Source organism: Pleurodeles waltl, chromosome 5 (assembly GCF_031143425.1).
Source record: "Pleurodeles waltl isolate 20211129_DDA chromosome 5, aPleWal1.hap1.20221129, whole genome shotgun sequence".
NCBI classification, from domain to species: Eukaryota; Metazoa; Chordata; class Amphibia; order Caudata; family Salamandridae; genus Pleurodeles; species Pleurodeles waltl.
Window position 1 is genome coordinate 1,770,821,790 of NC_090444.1, and position 14,880 is coordinate 1,770,836,669.

General features: G+C 46.8%; 1 protein-coding gene across 2 annotated transcripts in view; it reads right to left on the minus strand.

Annotated features, from left to right (window-relative positions):
• Window positions 1-14,880, minus strand: part of CLIP4 (CAP-Gly domain containing linker protein family member 4) — a 243,447-nt gene that overhangs the window by 180,744 nt on the left and 47,823 nt on the right. For both annotated transcript variants that reach the window (XM_069236201.1, XM_069236200.1), the window contains exons 2-3: window positions 14,336-14,483; window positions 6,762-6,901 (exon numbers count right to left, since the gene is read on the minus strand). In XM_069236201.1, the coding sequence (XP_069092302.1) occupies window positions 6,762-6,901; window positions 14,336-14,468 (273 nt within the window). In that variant the 5' untranslated portion in view covers window positions 14,469-14,483. The remainder of the gene's footprint in view (window positions 1-6,761; window positions 6,902-14,335; window positions 14,484-14,880) is intronic.

The window sequence follows — 14,880 nt, forward strand, 5'->3', positions numbered from 1 at the left end:
GTGGGAGGGAAGATGACAGAGCAAAGGGCGGGTGGGAGGGGGAAGATGACAGAGCAAAGGGCGGGTGGGAGGGGGAAGATGACAGAGCAAAGGGCGGGTGGGAGGGGGAAGATGACAGAGCAAAGGGCGGGTGAGAGGGGGAAGATGATGGAGCAAAGGGCAGGTGGGAGGGGGAAGATGACGGCCTGAGGGGCAGGAGGGGGAAGTTGATGACACAAGGGGCAGGAGGGAGGGGGAGGTTGACGACGCAAGGGGCAGGAGGAAGGGGGAAGTTGACGACACAAGGGGCGGGAGGGAGGGGGGCCAGTTGAGTGGGCAAGGGGTGGGAGGGAGGGGGGCCAGTTGAGTGGGCAAGGGGTGGGAGGGAGGGGGGCCAGTTGAGTGCGCAAGGGGCGGGAGGGAGGGGGGCCAGTTGAGTGCGCAAGGGGCGGGAGGGAGGGGGGCCAGTTGAGTGCGCAAGGGGCGGGAGGGAGGGGTGCCAGTTGAGTGCGCAAGGGGCGGGAGGGAGGGGGTCCAGTTGAGTGCGCAAGGGGCGGGAGGGAGGGGGGCCAGTTGAGTGCGCAAGGGGCGGGAGGGAGGGGGGCCAGTTGAGTGCGCAAGGGGCGGGAGGGAGGGGGGCCACTTGAGTGCGCAAGGGGCAGGAGGGAGGGGGGCCACTTGAGTGCGCAAGGGGCGGGAGGGAGGGGGGCCACTTGAGTGCGCAAGGGGCGGGAGGGAGGGGGACCAGTTGAGTGCGTAATGGGCCGGAGGGAGGGGACCAGTTGAGTGCGCAAGGGGCGGGGACCAGTTGAGTGCGCAAGGGGCGGGGACCAGTTGAGTGCGCAAGGGGCGGGAAGGAGGGGACCAGTTGAGTGCTCAAGGGGCGGGAGGGAGGGGACCAGTTGAGTGCGCAAGGGGCGGGAGGGAGGGGACCAGTTGAGTGCGCAAGGGGCGGGAGGGAGGGGACCAGTTGAGTGCGCAAGGGGCGGGAGGGAGGGGACCAGTTGAGTGCGCAAGGGGCGGGAGGGAGGGGACCAGTTGAGTGCGCAAGGGGCGGGAGGGAGGGGACCAGTTGAGTGCGCAAGGGGCGGGAGGGAGGGGACCAGTTGAGTGCGCAAGGAGCGGGAGGGAGGGGACCAGTTGAGTGCGCAAGGGCCGGGAGGGAGGGGACCAGTTGAGTGCGCAAGGGGCGGGAGGGACGGGACCAGTTGAGTGCGCAAGGGGCGGGAGGGAGCGGAGCCAGTTGAGTGCGCAAGGGGCGGGAGGGAGCGGAGCCAGTTGAGTGTGCAAGGGGCGGGAGGGAGCGGAGCCAGTTGAGTGCGCAAGGGGCGGGAGGGAGCGGAGCCAGTTGAGTGCGCAAGGGGCGGGAGGGAGGGGGCCAGTTGAGTGCGCAAGGGGGTTGAGTGCGCAAGGGGAGGGAGGGAGGGGGCCAGTTGAGTGCGCAAGGGGCGGGAGGGAGGGGGCCAGTTGAGTGCGCAAGGGGCGGGAGGGAGGGGGCCAGTTGAGTGCGCAAGGGGCGGGTGGGAAGGGGAGGCTGACGGTGCAAGGGGTGGGTGGGAAGGGGAAGTTGAGAGAGCAAGGGACGGATGGGGGAGGGGGAAGTTGACAGAGCAAGGGGCGGGTAGGAGAGGGGAAGCTGATGGCGCAAGGGGGAAGTTGACTGTGCAAGGGGGGGTGGAAGGGGGAAGTTGACTGTGCAAGGGGGGGTGGGAGGGGGAAGTTGACTGTGCAAGGGGAGAGTGAGAAAGGGAAATTGATTGCACAAGAGGTGGGTGAGGGGTAGTTGACTGTGCAAGGGGCATGTGCAAGGGGAAAGTTGATTGTGCAAGGAGTGGTTGGGAGATGAAAATGTATTACGCAAGGGGCAGGTGAGAGATGGAAATGGACTGTGCAAGGGGCGGGTGGGAGGGGGAGAGTTGACTGTGCAAGGGGCGGGTAGGAGGGGAAAGTTTGAGTGTGCAAGGGGCGGGTAGGAGGGGGATGTTTACTGTGCAAGGGGAGAGTTGGAAAGGGAAATTGATTGCTCAAGGGTGGGGTTGGGTATTTGACTGTGCAAAGGGCATGTGCAAAGGGGAAGTTGTGCAAGGAGTGGCTGGGAGATGAAAATTGATTGTGCAGGGGGCAGGTGAAAGATGGAAATTGACTGAGCAAGGGGCAGGTGGGAGGGAGACGTTAAGTTTCCAAAGGAAGGGAGGGTGAAGGAAGTTGACTGTACAAGTTGCAGGAAAGAGGGAGGAAGTTGACTGCGCAAGGGGCAGGTAGGAGGGCAAGTTTGTGTTGCACTGGGTGGGAGTAGTGCAGAAACTTGACAGCAAGGAGCAAGTGCTACAAAGCAAGTGATGCAGCAGCAGTGTGCAGCTGCATGCTCTCACAAACAGAAAAAAAGTTAATTAAAAAAGTGAGGAAACGAGAAAGATGGTGATGGCAGCAATACACTTACATGGGGAGCCAATGGAAAATAAAACAATAGTCGCCTCACATCAGCAATACAAGAATACTAGACAGCCAATCAAAATGATGAAAGTGATACAAGAACAGGGAGAAAAGCCACTGACTAATGAGCAGGGAACAGAACAATATAAGAAAGCCATCCAATCAGGATCAAGGGGCTGACCCAAAAAAACACCCCACCTACATTGTATTATATACAGGGAACAAATCTCCGACAACTGACAAACAAAGTTGCCTGGAAGTTGAGAACTAAAAAGTCAGTACACCCACGGTACACCTCAAGTCATAGTGAGGGAGGAGGCTGTCCCCTACTACTAGGTTGTAAGATAACTGGCGTGGTGGGAGTAGCAAACCTCCTTGTCTGTACTCCTAGTGGGGAGGCTGCCTACTGAGCACCGCCTGCAAAATTTCATGCCCTCCCTTCTACACCAGGCCTTTACCAACTGTCATCTGTGAGATATTGTTGTTATATGTTAACAAGACACGATGTGGTGGTTAATAAATGCCCAAATAATTATTATAATAATAATAATAATAATAATAATAATAATATAACATATTGTGTGTGTGTTTTCACTGTGCTCAGCTGCAAGACTGCATGAATGATGGCGAGTGCCCATTAGGGACTACACGTTCATGTTCCCACAAGACAGAGGCTGCTTTAAGACCAAAGCAAAGGCATAGGTCACAGTGGACACTTTTCCTTGACACTTCGGCTACATTTGGGACAGTACAAGAAATTCTAAATAGCCCACTGTGTTATTAAGTTTCCTATAAGTTCAAGTGAAGGAATCCATGTGGCTTGACCAGTTCTAACCGTTCTGAAGTAAGTGGGAAAATACCACCAAATTCAAATGCCAAGATTTGTTTCCTTATGACTGTAGCAGTTTTTCCAAACTTTAAATTAAGGTTGGCTTTGGTTGGTTAAAGCTTCCCATTACCTAATGGGCTCTACCACGTCATCTTGAATTTTAAAGGGAGTCAGCAGGGCAAAGATGTGTTTGCTAAGAGTAGGAACAGACTTTCCTCTGCCTTTCTGAATGATGAGTTAAAGTCTTCGGTCTGGAAAAATATGGTGTGTCACCACCTCCTGTGGAGGACAGATGATCACATACTGTGTTGGAAGCCAAGCCAAAGCAGACTGAAGATGTGAATGGAGGTTGTCTCAACAAACCAAGTCACCCTAACGCATGACATCCTGGCAGTCGAGCCAGCAAGAACCAACGGCAAAGCATCAGCTGAGGTTAAGGAGCAGCAGAGACCATTTACTTTGTGGTGAGCCACAACCCTGATCTACCCATAACTCTGAGTGCCCTTGCAGCACCTGCACTCCCATGGAGAGACAGAGGTTTTTATTTTATTTTTTTATACCCCCACCACTGAGGTTATATTCCACTGGGTGCAGGCAGTAGATTTCTGAACTGTTTCATTTATACCTCTAAATAGTATTGTTCAGACCATTTTATAAAACTGTGAATGCACTCTAATCCTAAATCGAGTTGAAGCTTTTCAAGCTGTTGAGTCAAATAGGCACCTTTAGCCTTTGCGGACTCTGTCAATGGTGCATTTGAGTTGAGACTGGCTACTATAGTGCATGATGCTTCCAAAGAAAGATCACACACAGCTGTGTTTAATTGTCCAATTAAATAATTTGTAGGCAAGCCGTGCACAGATCCAGCTACTCTTCATGCAACTAATTCTTCATTTATTTGTGCACTCCTTCTGTGACTATTACAGGATGTTCTTTTCCTTCCATCCTGGTACTACTACTAGTGTGTGCAACTTTGCATCTGGGTATTGTTAGTCAGACACCAGTGAATTCAGCAGGCACCTATTTGGTGAGCCCATAGTGATCACAGAACACTGCTAGCATTCAGCTAATCTTGTTTTGCTTACTAAGCATGAACAAGGTTGCCAGCCCTCAGAGGAGTGCAAATCCTCTACACACTGTCACTTGAAAAATCCTCTTGCACTGTACTGCACAGTGATAAAAGTGCACTCCTCCTCAGTTGCACTCGTACAACGGCTGTACAAATTAAGAGTCAGATGTATGAAAGTTTTACCCATTGTGTGTCTACTTGAAAAAGCTTTAGTATCTGTGGGCTTAAGTGACTAAAACAGGACCATAGGCAATAATCTGTACATCATGAATGGGAATTATAACAGTCAAAGGAGAAAGGAACTCCTCCTGTAATGCAGTTAAGGACGCACTCAACACCACTCTGGGCTGCACCCTTACACCCTACCTAGCGATTTGCTTGTTGGAGCTGTTTGATAAACCGCCCAATGAAAAGTGGGCACCAGATTCCTGGCCCTCGCCCAAGTGTTAACCAGGAGGTGAACTGCAATGGCCTGGAAATCCAGGGTGGGACCAGCGGTGGGAACCTGTGTGAAAGAGGTTACTGAGTGGGCCAGGGCTGAATAGAGGGCAATGCCCCGAGAGGATGAAGTCCAATAGCGGGGCTGTGGACTGACGTTTTGGATACATGGTAGCAGCCAGAGGGAGACTTTGCTGAGGGGTTTGATGACCGGGAGAGCATATCCGACAAAGACAGATATATTAATCCGGGGGCTACAATAAGGGAAGAGGTCACGCATTGATCTGAATTTGGGCGGACACCTCTAGAGGCATGTCCCACCTCAGTAATAGTAAGATCCACGCTACACCGTCCACTTTCCTCCCTCACACCAGGACATGATCTTCTCACTATGGATGACCATCCTGACAGCAAGGCGGTGACGGCGTGATAAGCTTTATCCCTTCCCCTTGCTTCGTCAAATCACCTCCACCCTACTAGCTTTAGGTGGTCCCTGCAAGGGGGGCGGGGGACACTAGGGTTTGGGAGTTTTAATATTTTTCTTATTTCTTTTTTTTTTTTTTTTTGCTGGGTGTTTTTTTACTCTTTCTCCCTCTCTTTTATAGAGGACGAGATATCTATCCTATGCTGTCTGTCTGCCCTTTGACAAGCAGTACATTGCACACTATTCTACCTTAACCTATACAATGGCAGAACTTTGGCTTGTGATGTTGACCGAAATGTTTGTGCATTAGGGGCCAGATGTAGGAAGCCGTTTGCATGGTGCAAACTGCGAAAATCGCAGTTTGCGCCATGCAAACAGCCTAACGCGATGCTCATTCACAATTTGCGATTCAGTTACGACTCGCAAATTGTGAATGCGACTCGCAAATAGGAAGGGGTGTTCCCTTCCTATTTGCGACTCGCATCGCAATGCAGAATTGCTTTGTGACCGCGAATGCGGTCGCAAAGCAATTCGCAGTTACCACCAGTGTCACACTGGTGGTAACTCATTCGCAAAAGGGAAGGGGTCCCCATGGGACCCCTTCCCCTTTGTGAATGTGGGCAAAAAGCTTTTTTCAGAGCAGGCACTGGTCCAATGGACCACTGCCTACTCTGAATAAACGAAACTAAATGGTTTCGTAATTGTTTTCATTTTGCAACTCGTTTTTCTTTAAGGAAAACGGGCTGCAAAATGAAAAAAAAAACTGCTTTATTTAAAAAGCAGTCACAGACATGGAGGTCTGCTGAATTCAGCAGGCCACCATCCCTGTGAGTGCAGGGACTCAGTATGGGGTCGCAAAATGCAACCCACCTCATTAATATTAATGAGGTGGGTCTTTGCGACCCCATAGCGAGTTGCAGGCGGTGTCTGAGACACCGTTCTGCATCCGATATTGCGACTCGGAAATTGCGAGTCGCACCGACTCGCAATTTCCGAGTCGCAATATCGGACTTTGCTACATGTGGCCCATAATGTGTAATATCTGTTGTTTTGATGTTGGTCTAATGGTTAGATTCTATATGTTTGTTGAAACTCTGCATGGCTTTGATGCCTGATTACATGACGACTGTCGAACCTCGGGGGATGACTTATTCAAATGCCAATAAAAATATGTTTACAAAAACAAAGGAGAAAGGAAGCTAGCCTATTGCCTCTCTGTGTGTTAATGACACAATCTAAGCAAGATAGTTAGTGGTGTCTCTAGGCAGACCTAAAAGGAAGAAAATTACCACATAAAAAGAGGAGGATATGCGTAATTTTCTTATTTTCTAATAAATTAACTATAATCTAATACCCTTTTTTATTTTGGCAAAACATTTTGTGAACCAAATGAAAGAGGCAGACCACTGCCCATACCCCTAAACACAGCACTACTGTTCTCGATAAAACAGATGTAATTAACATTTTGATATTGATTAACGTTTTATCCCCAGAAGCTGCAGAATCTTATCTTGAAGGAAAAAAATGGCAGTGTAAGCACTGTCAACTACAATGCTGGGGCTGTGTTGGTTTCCAAATTTCCAGCTTACCTCATTACCAATGACGTGGATGTTCTGCTGAACCTGTGGGACCCACTGCCTTAAAATGGCAAACAGTTCTGATACTGATGTGTTCGGGTTATACAGAATTTCTTGACAGGCTTCATCATTTGGGTCAAAGAAGGAGAACTCTGCCAGGATTAAAAAGTGGGAAGATTATGGATGATTCAGAACACATAGGTCATGACAACTGAGCAGTCTCAATGAAACAAAGATGGTAACGCTGCAGCATACATTTATATTGCTTCCATGATACAGATACAAAATTTCTGTCCATGTTTTGACAAACAACAGTTATTGGCCTATGACTCCTATATGTGTCACAATATGGTCCTTTGAAGAAGGCCTCTCACATTTATGATTTATGATGATACTAACATTTCATTTACACGCCAATCGAGAAGAAATTCTCAATACATGATGATGGTACATACTACAATGCTATATGGTCACTCACAACACAATTGTGTCAGTTTGTACTTTTAAGAAGAACCATCATTTGCTGAACTGATGAAAAGTGTTTCGTATAAATATAAGAAAAGTGCAATGAAACCTGAAAAAGCGTAGTCGGACCTCTGGGACTCTCTGACAACTTGTAGATTTCTAATCCCAGTGCTAACTGCTTACTGAACAATGGTGGATTCATAACATTTCATTTGTGACATCTAGTACTGCCATTCTGAAGCAGCATTTGTATCTTCTGCAGATGCTGAACAGATGTGCATGTCCACCACACTACAAGGTGATGTGCTTCAGATACCTCAAAAATAATAAATAAAATGAATGAGCTCGATTTACTCTGAGATAAGTCAAAATTAGCACCCTCAGGATCACTTCTACACTTCAAGCAAACTTCATGTTTAATGTCCGCACAGGAAGAGCTGACGTAGACATGAAGCATACACAAGAATACTCGCAAGGAAAAAAACCAGAGGAAGGGAGGGACACTATAATGCATATGCCCTCAAACGCAGTCGCAAACAGGTCTGGATCGCCTTCAATCCACTGCGTGACTGCTACTTTTACAATACGGTGGCGTGTCTTGCCTCTGCACAAATCGCTCTCACCATCTAAGCCACCATCTGTGGCTGCTGGGAGCTCCTTACTTGTTCATGGGATCTGGGGGATGATGTAAATGTCCAAACTTTAAAGCTGCACAGCACCAGTGAAAACATAATGGGAGCAGCATGTCCCAAGATAGTTTCGGCGCAGGACTGTGCTACAAAGCTGAATTTGTAAAGCTAGCAAGAGGATACACACACACACCAAAAGCCACCCCTAGATACAGTGACATGTACATATATTCTTCAAATCATAATACTCAGAGAAGTTAGTGAAAAGTTTGAAGACTAGATGAACATAAAAGCTTTCTAAAGTGTGCTCATGTCTAGCCATTTTCGTGATTATGAGCACATTACTGTAACTTTTTAGTCTTTGAGAAAAACAAAATGTATTCCTAAAGACTAAACTAAAAGAAAAATCAGCCTAAACCACACGCTGAATACCCTCAACTGGTACTCACAGACTTATCCCATTTAGAAGAGTTTTTAAAGTCCAGAAATTCATTACTGTTCCAACTCAGGCTCAAAATGTTTTTTTTTTGTTTTTGTTTTTTTTTAAACACAAAACCTTATTGCATTTTCTGTTACAGACATGCACCAAAGCATTGGTTAGCAAAGATACACTGTATTCAACAAGTAACAAAATGAAATTCGACTATAAACAATCAACTCCAACCTTCTCACCCCAACCCTGTCACTGTCACATGTGCAAGTTTGTACCCATGTCGTACTACTTGGTGAATGTGTTTGTGTGGTGATAAGAGCAGTGAAGCCTAGTAACCCATCTGGAATTGATTCCTGCAGAAGAGGGTATCATGTTTCATAGGTCCTTCCGTTATGTGGTATCACATATTCTAACTGGATTGCATAGGGGTATTAGTGTTCCGGATAAGGTTGCAGCGTTATTCCATGGAGCGTAGTACATAAGAAAGATTTGTGTGTTTTGTCCCTATCAAGATGAGTCATCAAGGGTTTCTTGAGGTGTGAAAACTTCAAATAGTGCATCCAATTCCACAACCCTGTATATTCCTCCCTGCGCAAAGCATCGCTTTCAGCCAAGCCCCGTTGTTTTACCTTCTTACGTCATTGTGATATAAGAAGCACCGCTAAGGACTTCCAGCGTCTCGTAAGAAGGGGCTTTGCTAGCAACAATGCTAAGTCTGTAAAGATTGTAAGCACTCTAGAGCCCTAGGGCCTGGGATACAGTCCAAGTATGCAATGGTCCGCCGTGTACCAGTAGTCTAATTCAGTCATTTCTGATAAGGCAGCCCTGATTTACGCCCAGTCAGAGGCTATGGAAGGACAGACCTATAACATGTGCAGTAACCTGCATCTAAGGTGTGGCACCGGGGGCAAACTGATGATACTGTGGAAAAAATCATATGAAGTCTGTGTGGCGTGAAGTAGGCCCGATGTAGAATTGAGAACTGTATAAATTGAAAGCAGGAATTGTAAGAGACCTTGCTCGGGTATTCCAAAAGGAAGGCCTGTTCCTAATCTTGAAAGGGACGCGTGAGATCTTCTTCCCACCTGGCCTGTATGGGTGTCATCAGTTTAGTATGCAGGCCCTTGAACATCCATTGATTAGGATATCTGCCATCACCCATAATATGTATCATCTGCATAAAGTCATGAAGTGACCGGTTCAGAACGGTCTGGTGCCCAATGGCATCAAATATAACTGGTGTTATTGGCATGTGTCACAATTTATTGCTTCCGGCAGACCATGCATATGAACAAAATCTGTGTATGACATAAGGATGCCACCTTCGAAGAGCGTTCCGATCAGTGTCACTCCCTCTTGCTCCCAAGGACGTAGTCTGTTTAATGTAAAAATACCCGAGGAAGTAGGGAGACCATGTAGAGGAATATTCAGGGCATACGGCACACAAGGGGAAGTAAAGCAGAGGGCCATCTTCCAGTAAGCGAGGGCTATATGTAGTAGAACTGGACAGGACAAGGGTGTTGTGGAACCAGGTCAAAGCAAGCTATGTAATTTACCCTGATTAAGCATAGTAATCGGGCACCCTACCTCTGTCAGGTTGTGGACCGCTAACCAGTAGGCCAACCACTGCAGCTGTCCTGCCAAGCAGTAGGCTTTAAAGTCCAGGGCACCCATCCCTCTCTTGTCAGTTGGCAATTGTAGCTTTTCAGGCTGACTATGGGTCATCCTTTGCCCCATATCAAAACAGTTAATAAAGTGCTTAGTGTTTTAAATATTTGGGCAGGTAGAAGCACCGGTAAATTCACAAAGTGACAAAGGAGGGTGAGAGGCAATCTTCATGCCATTAATAATGGTAATATGATCTAAAAGCAGATATCTGATTTATGGGATGTGATTGTCCTCAAAAGATTCTCATCCAATAAATCGCGGGCATCACGGTATATTTGGACACCGAGCTAGTGGCATGTGTGTGGTGCCATTTCAATGTGTGCATCACTGAAAAGTAGTGTGAGCCCTGTACAACTCTTCACAAACGAAATGGCATATGATTTGTCATAGTTAACTAGAAGACCAGAAAGGACGCTGAATATTGAGAGTAATCTTGAGGTCAAATCCGCCTGAAGGTCCTGCACATACAGAACATTATCATCCGCATACAATGAAACTGCATGTACTGTGGGACCCTGGGGAATCCCCCGTGCTTGTGCTTCCTGCCGCAGCCGCTGCACCAGCTGTTTCAGTGTCAGAAACTCAAAAAGGTACCTGACAACCTATTTATTTGTCCATCTCTGTGGTTAGATTTCCTTCATTCCTGAGAATCACACGATTTCTGACTCAACTCCTATCCACTGAACTACTAAAAAGCCTAGGAATAGCCATAAGTTACTTCATTGCAGGTAAGGCATCAAGACTCTGCAGTTTGTCTACTCCAAGTCTTTGGAGATCGTTTGCCTCCACCTCCTAGTTTAGCTGTAGCAACAAACCTACATTCTTGTACCACTTGATATCTACCTCACACCGCTTTCGTAATTTTAATATACCAAGGCCATTCAACAGCAGTGTGACTCCCACTTGTTTATGAAGTTTTTCAAAACACAGGAAAATAATCCAAGCAGTGTATCCAGAGTGTTGCTGAAAGCGAGGAAAATGGGCATGTGTCTGAACTCTGCAGAAAGGAAATTGTAGACCCAAAGGACATGAACAGAGAAAGACTGGAAGAGAGCATGTTGCTTACAATGTATATGCATCCTTCACATTCCTTACTGAGCAATCTGTGTTCTCCTCTGACACAGTCTATTTACGGACAAGATAATTTGAAGACGTTTGATGGACTACTTTGTAACCTAAGCAAGCCATCATGAAACTACACCTGCCTTCTACCGGGAGCTAATTTAGTGAGTGCAGAACTGGAGCGATGCAATCTTGTTAGAGGCACTGGACATTAATGCTCCAGTAGCATGTAAAACAGCAGAGTGTAGGTTAGTAGGATATTTAGGAGACAAGTTCACAATATCAGTGCTTGGTACACTGGTTTGAATTCCTATTCAGGCATAAAGTGTTTTATGTTTTTCAGTAAACAGAGCTAGAATTGTGCCCATTTCGCCAAATATTTTATAAGGGGGTCTTGCCAAAGCTCATTAACTAAAAGAAAGCCGAGGGATTTTGCACTATTTACAATAATAGAGTGAGTTCTACAAAGGTAAGAATTCCAGCAAGAAGTAAGAAGTAAAGACACTTAGGTGGTCATTATGACTTTGGCGGTCTTTGAGCAAGACCGCTAAAGCCACGGGCGTCAGAAGACCGCCAGTGCTGGCAGTCTTCCGACCACCATATTACAGGTACTGCTGGATTTCTGCCACATTTCAGGTGGAAATCCAGTAGTAGTCGTGGTGGCGGTCAGAGGCACTGGGGCAGTTCTACCACCGGCCCACCCCGCCCCGCCAGAAGGACATATGTGCAATAATATGGCCTGGCGGTTTCCTGCTGGCGGGGCGCTGCAGGAGGTGGAAGCGCCTGTTCTCTGACAGAAGACCTCCTCCCCGGGCTAGGTAAGTTTATCATCCGACATGGGGGGAGGGTGGGAGGGTGTTCTTTGTTGTTTGTGCAATGTAAGTGTGCATAAATATGTGTATGCGTGGTTGTATGCATGTCTGAATGTAGAAGTGAGTGCGTGTCTGCATGTAAGTGTGTATGCATGTAAGTGTGTAAGCGTGTATGCATGTGAGTAGGAGTGTTGTGGTGAATGAGAGTATGGATGCATGTGAGTGCATGCGTGTATGTCAGTGTTGGTGAATGAGTGTATGCGTGATGTGTGTACATTTATGCAGGGAAGGGGGTGGGGCGATCTACCTGGAGGGGGTTATGGGGGGGCAGGAGGGGACTGTGCTTGCAGGGGGGGGCGGGAGTCATCTGCCGGTGACAGGGAAGAGAGAAGAGATTCCCTGTCATCGGTATCCTTTCTGCCAGGGTTTTTGTGGCAGTGCTACCGCCGCGAAAACCCTGGTGGAAAGGCAGCTCCCAATACCGCCGGCAGTCTTCTGTGGACCACCGGGTCGGAGATGTTGCGGGTTGGCAGAGGCCAACCTGCCACACTCATAATGTGGCGGTCTTCACCACCAGCCTGTTAGCGGTGAAACCACCTTTGCCCTGGAAGTCAGAAGACCGCCAGGGTCATAATGACCACCTTAGTTTTAACTGCTGCTTATGTTTGGAGAGAAATTAGGTAAACTGGCCCTTGGTGTAACTTTTGGTGCAGGATGGTCATGTTTATTTTAGGAGTTTCAGGGCACTCTGTGGCTTGGGATGCTGAGGATGGAGTTCCTGGATGCCAGCAAGTGTACTGAGCAAGGATACTGTGCCCTAACAGAAAGTTTTTTTATGCTGTTACAAAGGAGGCAAGGATGTCTATTCCCACTTGGCCTTGAGATGGTTATAACTGTAAAAGAGAGAACCATCTAGGCTCTCTATGAGGGATGAGTGCTGAAGTGGTTAGGGAGTACACAATGTGGAAAATGTGAAGGTAGTGGCATCCAGAAAATGGGAATATCAAGTTATAATAATAAGGGCATTATTCTTATGAAGTAGCACACTCCTTAAAGCTTTCTCAAGGTCCAGTTAATCACTCCAGAAACACATTCCAGAAACGTTTTTAAATGGAAGGCTTATGGGAAAAATATAGCAGAGTCCGAAAATGGTCCTCTGAAAGTTTACTGATAAGTCTCAAGTTTATGGCAGCAACCAATAGGCAATCGGTGTACAGACCTTAGCTCACAAATAGGCAGACTGAAAGGTAGGCTACCTAGTCAAACCATTCTAGAAAGAAGTTAAAGACGGAAGAGGAAATTGGAAGTAAAGAAATGGGAGCAACGGGATACAGCATACCACCTATTTTTGGCAGGTTTTCACAAAGAGTGGCAAAGATCTCTTTTTGGAAGTCCTCATTCTCTAAAATATCAGAGCCTTCAACACAGAGTACCTCTCCCCCTTCCATAAGGTGATGCAGGACATGTTGAAGAAATACAGCTCTTTAGTACTTCCCACATTGACGTTCCTTGTCCTGATCCTCCATCATGTGAGCATTCAGTAGTAAAGGTGAAACCCCAGGAAAAATAAATTACCAAATTACAACAAGAGCTAAAAGAGGTGTGAAATTTGACCCATTCTTATTCTTGTTTTAACGTGGGGATGAGAAGTTTGTCTCCAGTAATCCTTACACAAACCCCCTTTCAAAGAAAACCAGGTTAGTCAGATGCCACAGAAGCTTGCCATTTGCACCACTCACCCTCCAATCTGATATGGACTGAATTCAAAGGCACTTAAGCTGCGATGGATGTCAAAACAAAGCTTGAAACAAAATATAACTCTGCTAAATTCAATATTTCCACCTCATCTAATTACACTTCGCAATTTAACATGCAGCTCTCTGCTGGAAGGTACACTAGAGATCCACCACACTAATCTGAAGAGCTTTCTCCGTGCAGCAGTAAACCTCCAAGATTTCCGAGTCCGGATCGGACAGATCCTCAGAGAACCACACTGGCCACCTCTACTGGCCAGTATCACCTTCAAATACTGGTATCCCATCTATAAGTAAGTCCACTCGGGCACCTGAAATTACAATGTCCAGTAGGGCATGCACACACAGATACAGTAGCATCATCAATAGACTAAAAGTCAGGAAATGCAGGCAGTGCAAGACTAGTTGCCAGGTGCTCTCTTGTTATGCTGCAAGGATATGGAGCATCATTAGAGTCCAGATCAGCCAGGCTCCAACCTTTCACAACTTTGCAAGGAGCCGGAAACCCATATTGTCAGTCAACACCTTATCATAGAGTAACTACCTGGATACAGGATTACTTCTTGAAGAGCTACCAATCCACACACCACCCCTCTACAAGCTCTACCATTCCCCTCGCAGCCCCAACCCGCCACTGTAAACCCTTGCCTATGATGCTACACCCTGCTTTCACCTTCTCCTGTACTACTTTGGGTAACAACAAGACCTTGGTGTGTACTTTGCAACTAGTCACAAAGATAAATAGATACTTTACAATACTTACCACAGTCTGAAGGCATTGGTGCGGCTGCCACTGAGAAGGTGGTTGTTCTTCCAGCTTCGGCAAAAGGTGGGTTATATCTTTCAATTAAAGAAATTCCTTCTAGTGTTGAATTTGGAATATCTTCTATGGTCATTTTCTAGATATGCACCTGCGCACAAAAGGAAGAAGTGAAAGAAGTGTTTAATTGAATATACTAGGACTAGCTTAACTAAACTAACTTTAGTCTAAAAATATAGCAACATGTAGAAACTGTGATAGCAAGAAAGCAATATAAGTTCCACAGAGACAAACAGGATTATGCAGAAGGAAGAATCTTTACGTTTCGCAAATTTCAAAGTACTAAACAGGGAGCCCAAACCGATTGTTCACAATCTGAAAAATCGGAATATTCAAGCATTGAATCTCTATCCATGGAGAATGACACGAGTGAAGGTGAGGATGGGAGTGTAACATTACAGGAACCGAATTCCACACTTTTAAATCAAATGCGCCTCACCCTCCAACAACAATCAAAAGATCCACAAATCAGCAGACGAGGAAGGGGA